Here is a 22,321-nt window from a genome sequence, read left to right on the forward strand (position 1 = left end):
GGGAATAGAAAGAAAACCCTTATTACTTTCCTTCAGTTTTAACTGTTATCAACCTCTTGCCATACTTGCTTCAAAAATAGTTTTTTTGTTTAAGGAAAAAATGTTTATTTGTATCATATCTACTAGTCTTTTTTTGAATACATGAATATATTTCCAATGTAAAATATTTAAAAATAGAGGTAAGTAAAAGTGCCCCCTGTCACCCCCTCGACTCCCCATCATTTCCCTACACAGAAGTGACCAGTGTTAACCATTTTTAGTGTGTTTATATGCACATAGGGGTATGTGGTGTATGTTGATTGAGTTTGCTTTTAGAGGCCAGAGACTCAGGAGAGAACCACTAATGGGCAAGGCCTGGGACACCATGGCTCTCCACACGTTGTGTTAGTCAGGGTCAGCTGTGCTCGCAAGGTTATAGTTTGTCTTAGGAAACCCTCTTGCAGGGAGGGGAAAGTGAAGGAAAGTAGCCAGGCAGGTAACTAAGAGCCATAAAAAGGAATGCCTCTATGACTCTGTCAGCCAATTCCTTGTAATAAATTACTGTCCGCAGAGCCCTGTTGCTGCCAATAAGTTTAGTATTGTTTCCTAGATGTCTTTCATAGAGCAGTCATTTGAGTGAAAGAAGATCCCAAATCTGTTTTTTTTTTTCCTTCCTATAGGCCCAGGGCTTGTGACTACATTTCTTGGTGAGGCCTACTCTTCAAAAGTCTTTATTGAACAAGAAAAAACAACTGCAGATGGCTGAGGTGAGGGTGGTATGGATTGTAATCTTGCTACATCTCAGTCTTATGTCAATTCATAATCTTCTTTTTTATAAAGCCATTTCCTGTGCCTCTAAGGTCTAGTCCCCATGAGTACTTTTCAGAGACTTACTTGTTGCTTTAAACCTTTGAGGGCTCTTAACCTACCATCTAAAATTTAACTCTTCATCATGATAGTCCAGGTTTTTCACTATATGGCCCCAAGCCATCTTCTTATTCTCATCTCCCACTTTGATCCAACTCCCAACAGGTTGCAGTTCCCTGCCAATGTATTATACTTTTGAGGGACACCTGGGTGGCTAAGTTGGTTAAGCTCCTGACTTGATTTTGGTTCAAGTCATGATCTCAAGGTTCGTGAGTTCGAGCCTTGCATTGGGCTCTCCATTGACTGCACAGAGCTTGCTAGGGATTCTCTGTCTCCCTCTCTGTCAGCTCTTCCTGCATATGCGCATACTCTCAAAATAAAATCTAAACATTAAACATTTTTTTTTGTATATTCCAAATGTATTGAAAGCACCAAACATAAAATATGATGCCGTTTTCTCATCTTATCCACATCTTCCCTTCCTAAAGATAAACACTATCCATCCTTCTGGTGTTGTGTATGTTGCCATACTTTTACTATAGAAATCCCCTTAATATTGGGATTAAAAAAAAGTAATGTTAATTTCATCAAATGGGACATATTCTTTTGAAGCTTGCCCTTTTCACTCAACATTGTTTTTGACATTTATTTATCCATTGTGCTGCTTAATTTTATGTGGCAACATGACTGGGCCACAGAGTGCCCAGATATTTGGTTAAACATTCCCGGTGCCTCTGTAAGGGCTTTTCTGGACGAGATTAACATTTGAATCCATAGACCGAGTAAATCCAGTTGCCCTCCTCAGTGTGGTTGGGCCTCAAATCAGTCCATTTTCAGCTGTCAACTTGAATTAAATCAAAAAGCCAGAGTAAGAGAGAATGCTTTCTGTCCTCTTGACTGTCTTTGAGCTGAGACACTGGCCTTTCTCTGCCTTTGGACTTGGACTAGAACTTACACCAATGGGCTTTCTGAGTTGTTAGGCCTTCAGAATCATATTGGAACTACATCAACTCTCCTGGTCTCCAGCCGCTGACTTTATATCCTGGGACTTCTCTGTCCCCACAACCATGTGAGCCAATTCCTTATAACAAATCTTTTAAATATATATACATATATATATTTATACTGGCTCAGACTAGTACATCTATATAGACAAAACTTAGTAGTTTTTGTTTTTTATTTTTTATTTTAGAGAGACAGTGTGAGCGTGCATGCAAGTGAGGGAGAAGGGCAGAGGAGGGAGGGAGGGAGGGAGAGAGAGAGGGGGGAGAGAGAGAGAGAGAGAGAGAGAGAGAGAGAGAGAGAGAGAGAGAGAGAGAATTCCAAGCAGGCTCCACACCCAGCACGGAGTGCAATGCCAGTATTAAGAGTCGGCTGCTCAACCCAGCCACCTAGGCGCCCCAAGAAAACTTAAGTTTTTAATCGCTACATAATATTCCAACTGCATGAGTAAATCAGTTTATTGCATTCCTCTAGTGAAAGATTATTGAGACATCTCCATGTTTTCCCTCTTAAAGAAGTGTAGTTTCCTTGGGCCCATGTGCTACTTTCTATTTGTTTCTATTAGTATTAGAATATTACTAATATTTAGCTCTACAAGTTCTTGTTAAGCTGATTTTCCAAAGTGGTGTGAAGTGAAGTTTTATTTTATGTATTGATTTCTGGAAAAGTAGAGTACTTTTTTATTGATTTCTTATCCATTAGCGTATTCTTCCTCTGGAAAATGCCTATTCATATCCTTTGCTCCCTCCCCTGACTCTGTCTTGCTATTGGGTTGTCTTTGTTGTTTCTTTATATATATGTGTGTGTGTGTGTGTGTGTATATATATATATATTTATATATACACACAGACACATACATACATATATATATGTATATATACATACATATATATTCTGGATACCAAGATTTTGTTAATTAAAGGTCTTGCAGGTTTGATGGAGATGGTCTTTTAGAGCTTTTTTATTTCGCAGGTGGTGGTGGAGGTGATGGTGGTGTAAGCATTCTACATAGTCTGCATCGTCATGCACATGGCTTTCTAGAGCAGGGCCATGGATAACTCATCTGAGACTGTTTTCATATAAGTTCTTACTTGGGGATGGGGATGGGGTGGGGGAGGTCATGATGTTTCCTAGACTACACAGGAAGTATGTATTTAAGTTACCAAACTCACATGAAATATGGGTCCAGAATTTGAGAAAACTCTGGAATCTCCTGACCCCACAAGCCCAAGCAAACCTCGGTGTTTTCTTCTTTTGCCAACTGGATGAATTTTTCAGTTTCCCTGCTTTCACTAAGACTGTTGCCGCCTCAGGGTTCCAGCTTTAACTGGAGGTCTCATTTCCAGCTTCCTGCTTGGTCTTATCTCTTGTCAGCATTTACAAGTTGTATTCCCCTTATCCCTCTAGTAATTCATTGTATCTTTTGTGTCCTTTTCTTGGAAGCTCAGCTATGCATTAAAAACAAAAAACCAAGGGATACCTGGGTGGCTCAGTCAATTGAATGTCTGACTCAGTTTCAGCCCAGGTCAGGATCTCACAGTTGGTGAGTTCGAGCCCTGCACTGGGTGGGCTCTGCACGGACATTGTGGAGCCTGCCTGGGATTCTTTCTCTCTCCCTCTCAAAAAAAAAAAAAAAAAAAAAGAAAGAAAAAAAACCCCATATATATATATGTATGTATGTGTGTGTGTGTGTGTATATATATATATATATGTATTTTTTTTAATGACCTTTATGTACCATTTCTAGATGTGAGTCTCAGATTATTTTAGCCTACATTAAGCCAGAACTGGTATCTTTCATATACTTTGACATCTCTTCTAAACATAATACCTTTCCATTCCTGTTTTCCTGGCAAAATTCTATTCATTTTTAATGGCCTAACTTCATTTTTCAAGTTTTTTCCCATCTTGCCAAAAATAATTTAGAATAGTTCTTATCACGTGGTATCTGCCTGGGTGTCTTATTCTGTGAAGTATCCGAGGTTAGCTTAGGTCATGATCCCATGGCTTGGTGAGTTCGAGCCCCACATTGGGCTCTCTGCTGTCAGTGCAGAGTCTGCTTTGGATCCTCTCTGTCCCCCCTTCCTTTGCCCCTCCCCCACTGGTGTATGTGCCCTCTCTTAAAAACAAACAAACATTTAAATAAAAAAGAATAGTTCTGGGGTGCCCGGGTGGCTCAGTCGGTTGAGTGTTGGATTTTTGATCTCTGCTCATGCCGTGATCTCATGGTTTTGTGAGTTCAAGCCCAACATTGGGCTCTGTGCTGACAGTGTGGAGCTTGGCTGGGATTCTCTCTCTCTCCTCACTCTGTGCCCCTCCCTCACTCATGTGGGGGGTGTGTGTGTCTCAAAATAAACAAACATTAAAAAAATTAAAGAATAGTTCTTACTCACATTGTAGTATTTTCCCCCCTTGCTTGGGGTATATGAGCTCTTTTAGAATAGAAACCCAAATCTTCTTCCTCTTTGTGTCCCCAGCTTCTGCCACAGTGCTGATCAAGTAGGCACTTAAATTTTTTTTAATGTTTATTTCTGAGAGAGAGAGGAAGAGAAAGAGGCAGGCTCCAGGCTCCAAGGTTTCAGCACAGAGCCTAACATGGGGCTCAAACTCATGAACCGTGAGATCATGACGTGAGCCAAAGTCGGATGCTTAACCGAGCCACCCAGAAGGCACTTAAATATTTCATTGAACTGAAAATATTTCCCTGCATGAATACTGGATCTAAAGTCTGAAGAACTTGGCTTACCATCTGCGTACCAAATCACCTACTAACTAAACTCATACAATTACTTTTAGGATTGTGATAATATGATAGCTCATGATAAGTGATGGACAATCTGTTTGTAGATTTATTTTTTAGTAAACTCTATGCTTAACCCAATGTGGGGCTTGAACTCACCACCCTGAGATCAAGAGTCACATGTTCTACTGACTGAGCCAGCTAGGCGCCCCAATGTTTGTTTTTATTTTTGAGCAATTTAAGATTCCATTTCCTCAGTGTGGCAGATTGAATTTTCCAAAGCAGCAGTGTCTCCCATTCCACATGTTCTTCTGCTGTGACCCTGCTACTCCCATCAAGAGGTACTGTAGTCTCTATTGCTGCTCTCTTGAATCTAGGTGGTCTCTGTGATTATTCTGATCAGTAGAATATACTTGAAGTGATGTGTGCCAGTGTAGATGACATTCTTAAGTTTTTAATTTAAGACAGCGAGTGTGCAAGCAGGGGAGAGGGCCAAAAGAGGGAGAAAAGAGAATCTTAGGCAGGCTCCACCCTGAGCATGGAGCCTGACATGGGGCTTGATCCCATGACCCTGGGATCATGACCTTAGCCGAAATTGAGTTGGACACTCAACCGAGCCCCCCCCCCACCAGGCACCCCTCTAGATGACATTAAATTTTTTAAAAAATGTTTATATATTTTAGAGAGAGAGAGAGAGAGAGAGAGGAGCATGCATGGTGGGGGGAGGGGCAGAGAGAGAGGGAGACACAGAATCTGAAGCAGGCTCCAGGCTCTGAGCTCTCAGCACAGAGTCTTATGCGGGGCTGGAACCCACGAACCCTGAGATCATGACCTGAGCTGAAGTTGGACACCCAACCGACTGAGCCACCCAGGCGCCCCTAGATGACATTCTTCAGTGGCCTCACAACTTTTACTTCCTTCCTTATGGAACGTGACCACTTGTGCAAAGCCCAAGACATGCTTGAGAGGTCCTGTGTAGGTACTTTATGGGACAGCCCCAGCAGAGTTCCTAGGGAACAGCCAGCATTAACTTCTAGCCAGCCTAGGAAATACCTTAGGCATCCAGCACAGTTGAGTGTTCAAATGATTCCACTCCCCACTGCCATCTGACTGCAGTTGCATGAGATACCACCAGCTGAGCTCAGACAACCAACCAAACCATAAGAAATTAGTTCTTCTTTTAAGCCACTATATTTTAGCATTGGTGTTACATAATAATAGATAATCAGAACACTCATTTATAGAATGAGAATAACAAGCCCTACTTTTACAAGTGTTTTGAAGTTCACTTTTTTGATGTATGGGGATATCATTTTTTAAGTATTAAAGTACTGTAGAAATGCTATTTCTTCAATAAATGATAAAGTTAAAACCCTTTTAAATTCAACATAAGAGAGGTAATGCTTTGCTTCTCTTACAAATAGTCCTACCTTAGGCGCCTGGGTGGCTCAGTTGGCTAAGCTTCTGACTCTTGATTTGGTTCAGGTCATGATTTCATGGTTTATGGGATTAAGCCCCACATCCGGCTGTGTGTTGACAGTGTGGAGCCTGCTTGGGATTCATACCCTCCCCTGTTCCCTGCGTCTCCCTCTCTCAAGATAAACATTAAAAAACAAAACAAAACAAATAGTCCTACGTCTCTGGTAGGGACGATGGGAGTCTGCCTCTTACCTGCTCTTGCAGATTTAGGTCATTCCTCTCAGGCACAAAACCTTCCCAGGCGGTCTATAAAACTGGCCTTAGGACAGTCCTGCTGCTCCAAACTGTTCTCTTCCAGCTCTGTATTCAAACGCCCCAGTGCCACCTCTCTCTCATTCCCAACTCTAATTATATGCATACAGGTCATTCTCAGAACAAGACCCTGTGCCTGGGACTGACCCTAATTTCACTTCACGCCTCCAAGGCAAACTCTAATCAGTTTATGCTTCTGCATGTTTCTTCAACATGTATTCGTCCTCACTAGGGAGTCCTGGGAAGTGTATAATACAGTGCCTGGCATGTAATAAAGACTTATGTGTTGTTAGCTGTTATTACTATTCTATTCATTGCATCTTTTGTCAAATTAACTGGAACAACTAACCCCAGATTTAAAGAGCAACTGTTCAAATTTCAAAAGGCTTAAAATATGTATCTTTTAAAAGTATTTCATTCCGTGGTGCCTGGGTGGCTCATTTGGTTAAGTTGTCTGAATTCGGCTCAGGTCATACTCTCACAGCTCATGGGTTCGAGCCCTGTGTTGGCCTCTCTGCTGTCAGCAGAGCCCACTTTAGATCCTATCTCCCTCTCTCTCTCCTGTCCTCTGTTCGTGCGCTCTCTCTCAAATATAAGTAAACATTAAAAAAAAAAATACATGCTATTAAAGAAAAATAGAATCTTACAAAAAGAATTTCATTCATATTTCACAATTAACTAGTCTGTTCAACACTAGGGCAGCTTGAGGAACTAAATGTAATACTTTACATTAGCTCTGACCAAATAACCATGTAAGATTTATTTAGAAATTCTCGCATGCCCCATAGTAAGTCTGTTTTTTTATTAAAAAGATTTTAATTTTTTAAAATGTTTATTTTTGAGAGAAGAAGATGAAGTGCAAGCAGGGGAAGAACAGAGAGAGAGGGAGACACAGAATCTGAAGCAGGCTCCAGGCTCCCAGCTGTCAGTTAGCACAAAGCCCGATGCGGTGTTCGAAATCACAAACAGTGGGATCATGACCTGAGCTGAAGTCAGATGCTCAACCCACTGAGCCACCCACGTGCTCCCCCCCATAGTAAGTCTTTATAAAAGCCAGCCACTCAGGAAGGTGAATTTAGCAGGGTCGATATCCCACTAATGTCAGTGAATATCAAGTATCTGATTCTTAGAATAGTAACGTGTTTCTTTCAGTTTTCACCCATCTCCCTGACAGTGAGGCCCTCTATGTGCCTTAATGTACACAAGAACATCTGGAAATACTACGATAATCTGAATATTCTCGCTAAATGGAAACTTGTTCTGAGATGAAAATGGTCATTGCTAACTGATAATATTGCCAGGACCTTTAACTACAGGTAAGTCTGGATAAGGAAGACTGTTTTTCCATGGCTAAAAGAAAACAACTAAAAGAGAAAACATCTTAGACTCACTGCAGTCTTTTAAATGTTAACTGGTAGTCTTTGTATGGGAGATACAGGTATCTATCTAACTAAAAGTGTCTTCAGCCAAATCCTTTGTTGGTTTGGTGACGTGCATATATCTGTATTTTTTTGTGACTACTATGCATGCTATTTATTATTAATACATAAAGCCATAAAATCCAGGCACTCTCTTCCCAGCAATGCACAGAAAGGAAAAAATTGTGGTGTCTGAGAGTCTTTAGAATCAGGCCTGAACATTTTCTGAATTAACTTATGGATTCAGGGAATTGGGGATAGAATCACTGAAGAGGCTGAGACAGCAGAAGAGGGTTGAAGCACTTTTAATCACACAAGAGTAAACAATAGTATAAACCGTTAGAGGCCTCGCCCAGTGGCTGTTGTCCTCTTCCAGCCCTCAGCTCCCCCTCCCCCACCCAAGCTCCCTGCGTACCATTGAGTGAAGAGCAGGGTGTCAACAGGACCCTGTCACTACCAGGTGGTAGGAAGGGACTCTGGCTAGGGGCCACAAAAACCCTGATCAGCCATCCATGGTTGTCTGTTTCTATACAACTTCATGTGACTTTTTGAGCCCCGAGGAGGAATAGTGCAGAAACCTGGAGGTGAAATCTACCATCCCATTCAGATGGCCACAGCTTCTAGAGCCATGGGCACCAATGGAAGGGACAGTCCACAGCCTGCATTACTCAAGATGCAGCCAAATCTGGGATTGAGGTGGGTTCAAAGAGGGGCACAAGGCCTACTGGCCCCAGTCTGGTATCGTGCCCCAACCCAGGAAATGAACCTTGTGCATATGCACAAGTGCACACACACGCAGACACACATACATACACACATACGTACACACACAGCAAATAACATTACTGAAAGAACTGGGAGGCTATTAAATACAAAATGGCAGAGGTTTCTTTTTTTTGAAGTGAAAATATTTGCTCTTTTGATTCTCCTCAGTGCCCTGCAGAGCCCCTAGTCAGAAGAGTGTAGGTGGGGAGGCCTGAGAGGAGCAAGTTGCCGGTGGCCCTACAAGTAAGTCCATGTGTGCCGTAGTCCCCACACCAACCACCTTACTCTTCAGCCCAGTAGCTGCTTCCCATGTGACCATTCACCCGGTTGGCACCATTGCTGGAGCTGCTGCCACAGGGGCCTTTTGTGTTGGCGGTCGCTTCTTCTTCCTCCGAGCTGCTCTCCACGTCACTGCGATCATCCTTTGATACCTGTGTAGGATGGGGGCAAAAGTGCGAAAGGTGAGGACACTTTTGCTATTGTAAGACAGACCACGGAGCCCATGTTCGGGCACTGCTCCCACCGTGGCCCACTTTCTGGTGGCACCTGACTCAAAATCCTATCTGTGCCATGGCTGCCATTGTGAAAAGGTATCCCTTTCTTCTTTCTCAGCTTTTCTCTCATCATCTCAGATTCTGTTCCCTGTGGTGTAAGAAGCTGCATTGGTGGGGGGTGTCTCTCGGGACCACCGAGGGAGCTGAAGTCATTCTCCGAGGCCAGCATTAGGTCTGAGGGAAACTCCAGATGCTCTTCTCCTCTCTCACTTCAAAAAACAGAAAAGGCCAATACAAACAATACAGATGGCTGTCACCATTGCTCCTATCTCGTGGTGGTTGTGGCCACTGGAGTTACTCATATTGGTTATCCTGACTTTTGCTTTATCCCCAAAGCTGATTCATAACTAGGCCTTCTTCAGTAGTTTTTTTTTTTTTTTTTTTTTTTTTTTTTTTTTTTGGGGGAGAGGNCACCCAGGCGCCCCGGCCTTCTTCAGTAGTTTTACTGTCTTTGAGCTTAATACCCGATGACCCCATTTCTCCATTCTTCTGTTTTCCCACTAGCAAGACCACTTCCGTGCAACTTTAGCGTTGCCAAGATACACAGTCTGATGAAAAGAAAAGTGGATCAGCAGTCATCAAGAGAAGAATCCCAGCCCCAATCATGCTGCCGTCGGTGAATCTTTACTTTTTTTAATGTTTATTTTGAGAGAGAGCAAGCGAGCATGTGAGCAGGGGAAGGGGAAAGAGAGAATCATAAGCAGGCTCTGAGCTGTCAGCGCAGAGAACGGGTCTGTATGGTCCCACTGTCTCCCTGGGGCCTAGGGAAGGGCCTGGCACGGAGTAGGCCCTGAAGAATATTACAGAATGATTCTTTAATCTCCCTGCTACCTTGCTAGTTGTATTTTGACACTCCCCACCTTTTGTTTGTTTATTTTTGAGAGAGGAGAGGCAGAGAGAGAGGAGGAGAGAGAAACTGAAGCAGGCTCTGTGCTGACAGCAGAGAGCCCCACGTGGGGGTTGAACTCACGAACCGTGGAATTATGACCTGAGCCAAGACCAAGAGTCAAACGCTTAACCGACTGAGCCACTCAGGCAGTCTGAATCTTTTTACCTCTTAACCTCAACTTTTTTGTTTTATATTTTCTAATGAAGAGTTTGGACTGGAACAATGTTTTCCAATCAAAACTGTCCTGCATGTTAAGCAAAGTCTTTTCAGTTCTTTACCATGGACCATAAAAAGTAAAGAAGAGAAATCCAGTGAGACATGTCAGACTTCTGATTTCCAGAACTGAAGGATAATCAGTGTGGGTTTTTTTTTTATTTTAAAAAATTTTAAGTAAGCTCTATGCCCAGTGTGGGACTTGAACTCACAATCCTGAGATTAAGAGCCCCGTGTTTTACCAACTGAGCCAGCCAGACTTCCCTCGATGTGTCTATAAAAAAAATGTAAGGGGCGCCTTGGGTGGCTCAGTCAGCTGAGTGTCCAACTCCTGATTTTGGCTTGGGTTGTGATCTCATGGTTTGTGGGATCAAGCCCCACCGTTGGGCTCCGCACTGGCAGAGCCTGCTTGAAATTCTCTGTCTTTCCCCCATCTCTCTGCCCCTCCCCTGCTTGAGCGCACACACTATCTGTCTGTCTTCCCAAATGAATAGCCTAAAAAAATAAATCTATAAAAAATAAAGTTAAAAAAAGTAAAGGGGGGGGGAAGGCAACAAAGATATATATGCTGTTGCCAAGGAGTGAGGCACTTGCTTTTGTTAGCTCCAAGACTCAGTGATTTAGTGCAGCTGTTGACCTCTGAACCCAGGCAACTGGCAGATTTGAGGTAAAGGGAGGCTCAGAAAGGGGAAAAAATAAGAATCGACGCAACTCTTGCCTCCATTTAGGAAAGAGAATCTGGCAACTTGAGCTCCAGTCAACAATGGCCCCACAAGGGCAGGAGAGCGGCATGCTCTGAGGGAACGGGGAAGCAGGAAGGGAAGCAGGAAGGAAGCAGAACACATTCAGACAGACATGCGTTACCGAACACTAGAAGCACAGATACACTTACATGCAAAAGATGAAACTGTCCAGCTCCCACCAGGCATAGAAAAAAGGAAGGAGGTGAGAAAAGAGTGGAGAGTGCAAAGTCTGGGTCTAATTCTTCCTGGATAGGTCACCTGGTCAGGAAAGAAGAGCAGGGGAGAAGAGAGATGTCCAGTAGCTGCAGCAAGATGCATAGGCACACTGAGCAAGTTCTGAAACCAGTTGCAGCCATAAGGAACAGGGACACAAGAGATCATATACACCTGGGTCACATTCCATCCCTTTGTCCTCGAGTTAGTGTCTCCTCTGGCAGACCCTCCTCCCCGGCCCCCTTTGGGCCTCTGTATTGCCGAAGCCTGATTCCTCAGCCCATGCACAAATCCCAGTCTGACTGCTTCAGAACTTGCAAAGTTCAGTTACGAGTTTTATCATTTTTATCATAAATGACCTCTTTGTGTTTTTGGGCTCTGGGCATAAGATGGGTATTTGAAACCCTAAATACTGATCTCATTTTAGAACCATTTCCTGATACAACAGTGGTATGAGGCCAATACTTAGTCCCACATCTTGAACATCACAGTGTGGTCATTTTGGAGTGGCTAGTGAATTACCATGCCATTCCTAGGCAATCAAACATTTCTGCTTTCATAAGTTTATAGTTCTGCATGTAATTTCCTTTAGAAAATTCTGTGCTAAAAAACAAAAATATGAAATCCACCTAGTAAGTAAGGGGTAGGAAATGGTTGAAGCCATCTTGAAACATTATTACTGTTCATTATTTAACCACAGTCATTGTAAGGGATAGAAAGAAAGCAGATCCTTTCTCCTGCATCTGTCTTTTTTTTTTTTTTTTTTTTAAGTAATCTCTATACCTAAGGTGGGGCTCAAACTCATAACCCAGAGATCAAGAATCACATGCTCTGACTAAGCCAGCCAGGCACCCCTCTAAGTGATGTCCTAAAAGGCTAAACACTTATAGAAAAGGAGTCCTCTGGAGTCCTAAGCTTTTTGCTGGGTCTGCTTGAGTAGCTGGGGCCCACTAGGATAGAGAAGGTCTACTGAGTAATATCTATCTTCCTACCCAGGCCCAAAGAAACCATCTTTCCTCCTCACCTTTCCTCGGATCAAAGCTTTGAAAGCAATTCGCACAATTAGGTAGGACCAGATGACATGCAGAAACTGTAGGATCAGGAGAAGGCCATTGAAGAACCACCAGGAGGGATAAGGCCCGATCATCTCCCAACTCTCAAAGAAAGTCGTGTTCAGAATCCTAGAAGAGGTAGGCCAATGGTGAGATTCTACAGTTAAAGCCAGGCAGACAGCAATGAAATGGAGTTCCCTGGGAAGCAGAAGCCAGTATGTTTTCTCCCTATATGTTCTAACAGTTGAAATTCCAGGGATATTCATTCACAGTGAAAAAATAAAGAAAGGGGCCTATGAAATGTTCTATCTTTAGGGGCAGGGAAAAGATATGTGAATCTCAAAAACTGGTGGATTAAGTCACATTTAATTGTTTCAAATACACAGAGTTCATAACAAAATTGGGGCAACAATTTTAATTATAATCCTAGTCATTACTCAGATCCTCAGGCACACATAGGACAAGTGGTGGTTGATTCTCTCAGACTAAGTAGAATCTCCAACCTACAGTTACTGACTTTGTACCATTGAGTAGGGAGCAAAGAAGTGAGAGTGGGGTGTGTGTTGGTTAGGGTTGGGTAGAAGGTATGAGAGCAGGAAAATAAGAACTGAAATTTCATAATCACTGCAGAAGGTGGCAAAGGAATTACTTAGGCATAAAGTGAGGGCTGTTCCTCAGAGAGTAGTCAGGAAAGCTGCAGTGAGTGAGTTGGATGTTCTCAGTCTGGATTACACCTCCCTAAAAATACTGTGCAAGGTCCTGTGAGAGTCCATAAAGGGTCAGATTAAGCCAAGGATAAAAGCAGGGCAATAGGGTTTTTGGTGGCCTGTTCCCTAAATTGTCAACAGGTATCATTAGCTACATACTGACCACAGCTACATGGCCTAACACTCACCAGAATGGGTAGATTCCTAGACGAGTGACCACAAAAACAGCACTGAAGATCACAAAAAGGGTGTCACAGAGACGCTGGTATTTGGCATAATTGGCCAGTTTGGCTGCCTGAAGAAAGGAAGAGAAGAATTGGGTTGGGGGGAAAAAGAATTGAGTTGGGGAGAAAGCCAGGAAGAAAAGGAGAGAAAGAGAGGAATGATGAGGAAAAAGGAGTTGGGGGAGGGGGCAGGGTCCTCACCTCCAGCAAGAAGTCTGAGACATCATGTAAACACATGACCAGAGTTCCCACCCGAACCATGTTGTTGATATAGGAGAAGGTGATGAGCCCAATGGTGGCCAAGTGATGCAGAAACATGATCAGGAAGTCCTAGCAAGAAATGGAAATAGAAGAGGCAGGTAAAGGCAAGGCCACAGAGATTATCAGCCAACTCAATGCCCTGCATGTTCTCTGAGGATCTTTTCCCACTGCTTAGCGGTTCCATTTTGTCTCACCTCTCGAGGCTTATGGAGCACCCCTACCATTTAACCCAAAACTCTACACCAGTGACTGACCCACAATCTATGTTAATATAGCTCAAAGCACTTCTTTGGAAGTTGCAGAATATGTAGACCATGTATGCTGACTTGACACTTGGGAAATAATTTCCTAGGTGGTAGACAGACCTACAAGTCATAGATTGTCTGTGAAATTCTAAGACTGCTTTGATGAAAAAAATTTCAAACAAATGGACCTAAGAGAAAGAAGTTTACGGAAGGGCAAAGCTAAACTCTTCAAAAAAGTTTCAGAGAAATGCTAAATAATCCATCTTAACTATAAGCACTTTCTGCTTTCACATTTAAAGCTCTATTTTCCTCTTGGGTTCAAATGCCAAGGGTTAGACTCAGAAATCTCTAAATACCTATTATCAGACAGTCTAATAAATATTTCTCAGCCCACTGAGGGACACAGGATGAGAGGAGGTGGGTGAATTTGGTTGGGTGAGAGAAACAAGGATGAAAAGGATGTGCTCTCCACATAGACACAGTGCTATGTTGTAGTTCTTGAGTTGGGGACGGGTTCAGATGTATACGTTCTAGTATGTTTTAAAACCCACATATATATTACAAATCTTTTCTGTGTGTCATGTTTTAAAATAAAATTTTAATAAGGGGACCTGTGTCTCTTGACCACAGAAGTGAAAGGCCACCTGAATTGAGTATCAAGCTTCTAGACTACACAACATAACCCAGATTAGTTTTAATCCACTCCCATAAATGCTAACTCTGGTTTTCCTCACCAAAGATAACCATGAGATAGTGACAAATGAAAGTCAGAGCTGCTGGATCATATTACTTCAGGTGCCTACCAATAAAAGATAAAGATTCTGCCCTTTCTGTCTGCTAATAAAAAACTTAAGTCATTTCCAACTTGTCACTATTTGGGCAAGTCAGCTCAACAATCTTTGTTTCCTCAACAATAGCAAGAAAACGGTAAATGAAATCATCTAATACTCTTTCCAGTTGACGTTCTTTAAGTAAGTGGGGTCACCAAGAAGGGAGACCAGAGAGAGAGAACAAGGGTCTCTACAGCAAAGAGAAGCCAGATATAGCTGTTTTGGAAGCCAGCCTCTTCCTAGATCTGGCCTTGCTATCCCTTAGTTCTGACTAGTTTCTCAAGCTCTATACATGTAAGAACCTTAGAAATAAGGAAAAGGGTATGCTTTTAAGCTGATTAACTGTTTTTATCCTGGGCTGCCCTGAACGCCTCAAATAAACTTACTTCATCATTAGTCAAGTCTCATTTCTGAGAAGGTTACAAAGAGCTAACAGTCCCATCAAGCCTACTTTTTCCCTCTTTTGTGGTCCCAGTCAAGGTAGAGAATCCACAAGGGCAGTGATGGTGGCTGTTAGAAAGGAGGATGCAGTATATTAGAGTTGAGGGAGACAATGTCCTTACCTTTCGTTTAATGTCTATAAACTGAGAAAACATGAGAGACCAATAGAAGGCCAATTCCATGATGTAATAGTAATAAAGCCCACTTGTGAGAGGCTGAAAGAGAGAAAGAAGTAGTTAGAATACCAGCTAGTCAAAAATTCATTCCATCTCAGCAACTTTCTCTGTCTTGGAGGACCAATACCCAAAATTATTAGATACCCTTCTGCCCCACCCCCAAGATCTGGAACAGCTAACAGACTTTGGACTGGTGTGGAGACTTAAACCTCTTCCCTCTGGGGGGCGCCTGGGTGGCTCAGTTGGTTAAGTGTCCGACTTCAGCTCAGGTCATGATCCCACAGTCTGTGGGTTTGAGCCCCGCGTCAGGCTCTGAGCTGACAGCTCAGAGCCTGGAGCCTGCTTCAGATTCTGGCTCCCTCTCTCTTTGGCCCTTCCCCTCTCGCTCTCTCTCAAAATAAAGACATTAAAAAAAAAAAAAAAAAAAAAACTTCTTCCCTCTGGCCCTCCACATACATTTTCAGCTCGCATCTTTAGAGATAAGGTTAACTAACACATACTAGAGTGCCACAAGCAAATCAGTGTGTCTAGAATTCTGGACAATTAGTGCTTTTCAGGATATTTAATATACTCAGGTCTCTTCTTCCACCCTGTTAGCAGCCCTGCCACATTTTTTCCAGAAGAGATTAGAACCGAGATGCTTTTAAGGGGACTCCAAGTTATCCTTGATTCAAAAAGGACACCTGAACCACAGAGCATCTCATCAAGTGCCAGGAAGCTGTACTTCTTTTCAGCCCAATTAGGGTGAATATAATGGGGAATCTGCAACAAAAGATCACTGGATTTCACAGCAGTGGGAGCCCCAGAAATAGATCCCCTAAATATATGACTCAAAGAGATTCAGCCCCTAATCCCTCAAGAAAACCAAGAAGACATGCCATCTGCCCTGGGACTGCCCTGCCACCCTACCTTACACACACACGAGGCCCCTGCTGTGAAAGGGCTCAGACTGTACCTGATATGGATAACTATGCCAGCACTGTCGGATGTCCCAGAACCAGGGTGACTAAGAGAAAAGAGATAATCCAAGTCAGCCTTCAAGATTCAACCCTGGTTTACCAAATAATCCCCTTCTCTCTCTGCTAGGAGCACAAGAGAAATGGGGAAGAAAATGAATCCCTCTTGACAGAATTTAGGGGTCCTTAAAGAGTCAAGAAATGGCTAGGTTTTTCTTCTAGAGCAAGAAAAGTGTTATTACAAATAGAAAAATCATGCTTTGAAATAAGAGCAGGGAGAGCTTTAGGATAGTTTTTGGAAACATCAACACCTAGGATATATGAAATAGGGATGCAGGAAGACAGTGATGACATTTGACAACCAAGAGAGAGACCTGCATGCCAAAGATTCAAAGTCAAAAACAATGATCTCTAATGGAGTTTCAATTATGTCCTTAAGGAAATCTGTCCATTTCATCTAAGTTGTTGAATTTATTACTATTTGAGTGTTCATAATATTGTCTTATTATCCTTTCAATGTCTACAGGGTCTATAGTTACAGCCCCCTCACCTTCTCCCTGATCTTGATCATTTGTTTTTTCTTTTTATCTAGGCGTTTACCAATTTTAATTAAACCTTTCAAAGAAGCAACTTTTGGCTTTGTTTATTGCCTATTTCATTAATTTTTATTTTTTAAAAATTATGTCTTTCCTTTAACTTACTTTGGAATTATTTTGCTCTTCTTTCTCCAGATCTTAAAGTAGAAACTTCTATCACTGATTTTAAAGCTTTCTTCTTTTCTAATATAAACATATAAAGCTATAAATTTCCCTTTAAGCATATTTTACCTGCATCTCATAAGTTTTGGTATGTTGGATTTTCAGCATCATTCAATTAAATATTTTCTAATTTCCTTGTGATTTCTTGTTTGATCCAGGGGTCATTTAGAAGAGTTTCACTTCCAAATATTTTCTGGATATCTTATTATTATTGATTTTTAACTTAACTTCATTATGATCACAGAACATACTTGGTAATATTTCAGGGGTGCCTGGGTGGCTCATTTGGTTAAGTGTCCAACTTCAGCTCAGGTCATGATCTAGTGGTTCGTGGGTTCAAGCCCTGCATCAGGCTCTGTGCTGACAGCTCTGGATCCTGTGTCTCCCTCTCTCTCTCTCCCCCTCCCCCACTCACACTCTGTCTCTCAAAAATGAGCAGAAGTTAAAAAAATTTTTTTATAAAAAATAAAAAAGTCACCAACCATGGTATTTGTCTATTCCCTTCCTTCAATTCTGCCTCTTCATGTATTTTGAAGTCTCAATGATAACACTTAGAGGAAAATAATGTGGTACAGCGGAAAAAACAACATGGAATCAGGAATCAAAAAGCCTGAAATTCTTTTGATAATTAATTGAAAAGCAGGAATACTACCTGTTTTATTTACTTTAAAGGGTTACTGATTCCATTTCACAGCTGTCTCCTTGGAAGAACAAGATTTTTATCAAATGCTTTGCAAACCATCATCAGATTAAATCATAAGTGATTTAATGAATGCCATTACTATTGTAGTAAGCTATTACTATTACAATTATCTCCCCTTAAAAAATGGAGAAACAGTAAAGTTATGAAGTTACTGCAGTCAGATGCCAGACAGGATGACAATCTATTTGACATATAGGCTTGAGCTGTGGGCATTACAGAAAAAATAAAAGGGGAGGGAAGAACTCAAGATCTAGTGGTATCACACAACTCTTATCTCTAGAGACGTAGCATGATTAGAACCCAACAGAGGACCAGAGAGTTTAGACTTACCGACCAGAGAAATCTAATTCCATAGCAGAATATACATAAATAAAAAGTGAATCTCCACCTAGGTGGGCAAAGAATAGAGGTTAGATGAATATTCACTCAAAGTCTCTGAGGCTGAGGAAGTCAAGAGAGCAGATCTGGGGATAAGACAGTTATGGGTGAGAAATAAGTTCCCAGAGGGGCACCTGGGTGGCTCAGTCGGTTAAGTGTCCGACTCTGGCTCAGGTCATGATCTCACGGTTCATGGGTTCGAGCCCCACGTCGGGCTCTGTGCTGACAGCTCAGAGTCTGGAGCCTGCTTCAGATTCTGTGTCTCCCTCTCTCTCTGCCCCTCCCCTGTTCACACTGTCTCTCTCTCTCTCTCTCTCTCTCTCTCTCTCTCTCTCAGAAATAAAACATTAAAAAAAATTTTTTTAAATAAATAAAAAAAAGAGATAAAGTTCCCAGCACAGGGACAAAATTGTTACCTAAAAAGCCAAAATGATAGAGACCTCTTCCAGCTTTATTTAAAACATATTCCCACAAGTGCTATACTGGCTATAATCAACTTTTCCATATTAGATGACCTAGTGATAGTGCCTAATATTTTCTTTGCATGACAATCATCAATTGTATTCTGTGTGCAGAGGATAATGAGTAAAAACCCAGTGAAATTAAGTACAGTATGTCCAGGAAAGGGAAGCTTCCTATCAAAATGTCAACTTACAGCAAGCTTGGTATCTCTACTAGGGTATACAAGGGTGTGCCTATCCACCTATCCAAGTGCAGTTCACTCCCAATCTATTTGGGAAGGAGGAACAAAATCAAACTACAACATGTAGCTTACTAATGGCAAGCATGTTCAAGACACTAAGGGTGACCGGTCTTCCAGTTCTCTTCTTTCCTGCCTGCTTACACTAAATCGAGTCAGCCCTCTACATTCATTGACTACTGTTCTATCAAAAGAAAACCTCAGTCCAGTCATAGCCCACTCTTTTCACCTCCCACCTCCATATGCACACCTACATGCTCTCACAGAACTTAGTGAGCGTTGGGGGCTTGTCCTGATTCCTCCGATGACGAAACCAGCATTGGATTTTTCGGACATCCCAATCCAGTTGTTTTGACAGGCCCTCTAGCCTTTTCTCATCAGGATACTGTGGAAGTACGACCAGAGTCAGAACATTCCTTTCTCTTCAACCCTCAAATCCCTCTGACCAGCTGAGTGGCAAAAAGAGGAGATAAAAAACTACAATGGTTTAAGGGATGTTTATCTTTCTAGGTTTCATCCCCAAATTCATTTTTAGTAAGAAGTCCTATTTCACATATCAAAGACCTTTGCCTTTATATGTATCTTTGGTCTCCTCTCTCCAGCCCAAGCTTAGTCAAAAAAGCTATTAAAAACCCAAACTGCAGGGGCACCTGGGTGGCTCGGTCGGTCAAGTCTCTGACTCTTGGTTTTAGCTCAAGTCATGATCTCACAATTTGTGAGTTTGAGCCCTGCATCAGGCTTCACACTGCACAGAGCCTGTTATTCCTCTCTCTGCCCCTCCTCCTCTGCTGTGCTCTCTCTCAAGATAAAAAACCCAAACTACAAAGGCTGTCGGTACCATCCCTCTCTGGATTATGCAACTAGATAATGACAGGAGCTGGAACAGGGAAACACAAAATCAAAACAGGATGTGTCTGGAGAAGGTGGGGTTGTGGTACTAGGTCTAAAATTCAAATGTATGTAAACTTATTTAAGGGATCCTGACCCATAGGTGTTTCCCTGAGGGGAAAAAGCTCTCCTTGTATAGACTGCCCAAATGTGAAAGATCATCCCATCCTATCCCTACCCTTGGAGATATACTTGTTCTCTACTCCCCACTGCTCTATGGGGCAACCTCTCACATGAATCTTTCTCTGTTTCTCTGTTGACTTACCTTCGTAATAGATATGAACACCTTTTCAAGGATGGCATTGGGTTGGGCCTGATAAGGACCACTGTCCTGGATGCCAACATGGAGTGCACAGGGTTTGGCAATAAACCTGTAAGGATAAAAATCCAAAGCCAATTTTAATTATGGTTTGCTAAGCATGAAGGAAAAGATCCTGATTACGGGACTGATGGAAGGCAAAGGGAAAACACATGGCTGGGAACCAGGACTTTTTAATTTATTCCTGGATTCTGCCATTGACTTACTTGAGAAGTGACGTGTTTAAGAAATATTAGAACATAAGAGCTATCTTTCCATTTTTTTCCTGGCTTCCCTTATCACATCTTGAGCTGTAGAGTCAGAAAGACCTAGGTCAGAACTATCATTTCATCTACTAGTCTATCACTTATTGCCTGTAGGAAGGAACTGGGGCAATTTACTTAATCTCTAGAAGTCTGTTTTCTCATCTAGAAGATGAAGATAGTATTAACATCTTTGCTACTCAATATAAGAGCCACAGACCAAAAGCATTATTGGTTTTTCCTGGAAGTCTTCTAGAAATGCAGAATCTCAAACCCCATCCCTGTCCTACAAAATCAGAATCTGTATTAACAAGATCCCCAGGTGATTCCTATGCCTATTAAAATTAGAAGCACTGGTCTACTTTACAAGAATCTTGTAAGTATCAATGAGATAATGTATGTGAAGACCATGGCACAAGGGAAATGCTTAATAAATGGCGGTTTTCCTCACATCAAAAGATCAAACAGATCTTAATTGAAGGGCAAAGTGAAACGTGAGACTGAGCTCTTTCTGAATACAAATATCCTGGGTCTTCATCACCTTTCTGCCTAATCAAAAGATTATGGAAATACTCAGAACTTTCAGTAGCCTGGAAAAAAGGAAATTAGGGAGGGTGAGAAATAAGTTACCTGTTAGTACTCAATTCTATTCCCAAATCTACCATTAATAAGTCATATAAACTTAGTCAAGTCACTTAACTTTTGGGTCTTGGTTTCATCATCTAGAAAAAGTAATGAGATAGTTTCTAAGATTATTTTTTCTTTTTTTAAAGTTTATTTTGAGAGAGTGAGCATAAGTGAGAGGAGCACAAGAGAGAGATGGAGAGAGAATCCCAAGCAGGCTCCATGCTGTTAGCTTGGAGCCCGAATCTGGGCTGGATCCCACAAATGGAGAAATCATGACCTCAGCCAAAATCAACTTGGACACTTAACTGACTGAGCCAACCAGGCGCCCTTAAGATTTTTTCCCAAATCTAGGACTCCATGGTGTTATCATTAATTGTAATTAATTTCTAACTTGCAGAGCTTTGAAAATTAAGGAACTATTCTTTGGTTCTTCAAGAAAGATCCCTCTTGGGGCACGTGGGTGGCTCAGTCCATCATGTGACTCTTGATCTCAAGGTCATGAGTTCAAGCCCCACATTGAGCATAGAGTTTACTTAAAGGAAAAGATTCTTTAAAAAAAAAAAAAAAAAAAAGACATCGGTTTTCCACATCCATAAATTGCTGTGAGCATTAGTTGTAGGAAAAGCTCTATGTAGTCACTTTCAGGATAAGTCAAAACCCATTTTAGTTCTCTCAGCATCTTAAGGAGTCCTAAGATGAAATTGTGACTGGGAGGCATAAGATCAAGTGCTTTTGACCTATTTCTTGGTCTGCATTTGAGTCCAGAGTTTATCTCTAAGGGAGGGACTGAGAATAAGAAACTTTTTTATCTTCCTCTATGAAAACTTCTTTTGCCCTTATCATGAAAGTTCCTGAGCCATGGAGAAATACTGATTCACAGCACAAAGTTATCCACACTGTAACTTACTCTCTCCTTTTAGACACAGGTGGTACAAAAGTTTCACTGAAAGGCCAATACTAGTAGATACTTTATATTCCCTGGTATATTATTCTGTGTACAAATATTTTAGCACCCCACTCATGTTTAAACTCCTTATGAACACAATATACAGGGAATAATGTTTTTGTATTTACCAAGGTTCTATGTCTGTGCTCAGTAATTAACCAGTGACAGGTCTCTCAAATCCTACCCTTGCTCTATTGGAACTCTTTGGACCCAGGACTGATCAGCATCCAGAGGAGTAATTAAATAAGTCATTCTTTGCTTTTGGGTTGGTGCTACAGGAGAGATAAAAGCACTGAGTTATCTCTGTCTCATCTACATTAATTGTATAAAGAGGTAGATCCAGTAACAAAAACAGCTTTTCCAATTCCTACTCTTCCTCCCTGATCTAGGGCTCTTCCCTGCTTCCAGAAGCAGTCAGGTGATTACAGGCCCCAGAGTTAGATTTTGCCAGCTAAGAGACTTTGTGAAAGTTGCTTATCTATAGAATGGAGATAATATCTACTTCACAGGGTTATTTTAAAAATGAAATGACATGATCCATGCCTAACCCAGTACCTGATATTTAGTAAACATTCATTAAAAGGCAGTTATTATTGTTGTTGTTATTATTATTAAAGGCAGCTATTATTATTTTTACTAGCAACAGTTCGGTCTTGATTCTCCTTGATGGTATCTCTGGCAGAAGGCAAGAAGTGCAAGAAATCTTTCATATGACAGGAATAGGTTTGTACCCTACTCACCTGAGTGAAGCCAA

General features: G+C 41.7%; 1 protein-coding gene across 1 annotated transcript; it reads right to left on the reverse strand.

Moving 5' to 3' along the window:
• Nucleotides 1-8,026: 8,026 nt before the first annotated feature.
• CERS5 (ceramide synthase 5) lies at nucleotides 8,027-18,882 on the reverse strand. Its single transcript, XM_077753359.1, has 8 exons — nucleotides 18,800-18,882; nucleotides 17,798-17,855; nucleotides 16,006-16,056; nucleotides 14,997-15,089; nucleotides 13,299-13,427; nucleotides 13,062-13,168; nucleotides 12,139-12,295; nucleotides 8,027-8,933 (listed from the first exon to the last, which is right to left on the reverse strand). Coding segments are annotated over exons 1-8 (747 nt in total). The 5' UTR covers nucleotides 18,802-18,882; the 3' UTR covers nucleotides 8,027-8,783.
• Nucleotides 18,883-22,321: the final 3,439 nt, after the last annotated feature.

This window comes from Crocuta crocuta, unplaced genomic scaffold (assembly GCF_008692635.1).
Source record: "Crocuta crocuta isolate KB4526 unplaced genomic scaffold, BGI_CrCroc_1.0 scaffold30, whole genome shotgun sequence".
Classification (NCBI taxonomy): domain Eukaryota; kingdom Metazoa; phylum Chordata; class Mammalia; order Carnivora; family Hyaenidae; genus Crocuta; species Crocuta crocuta.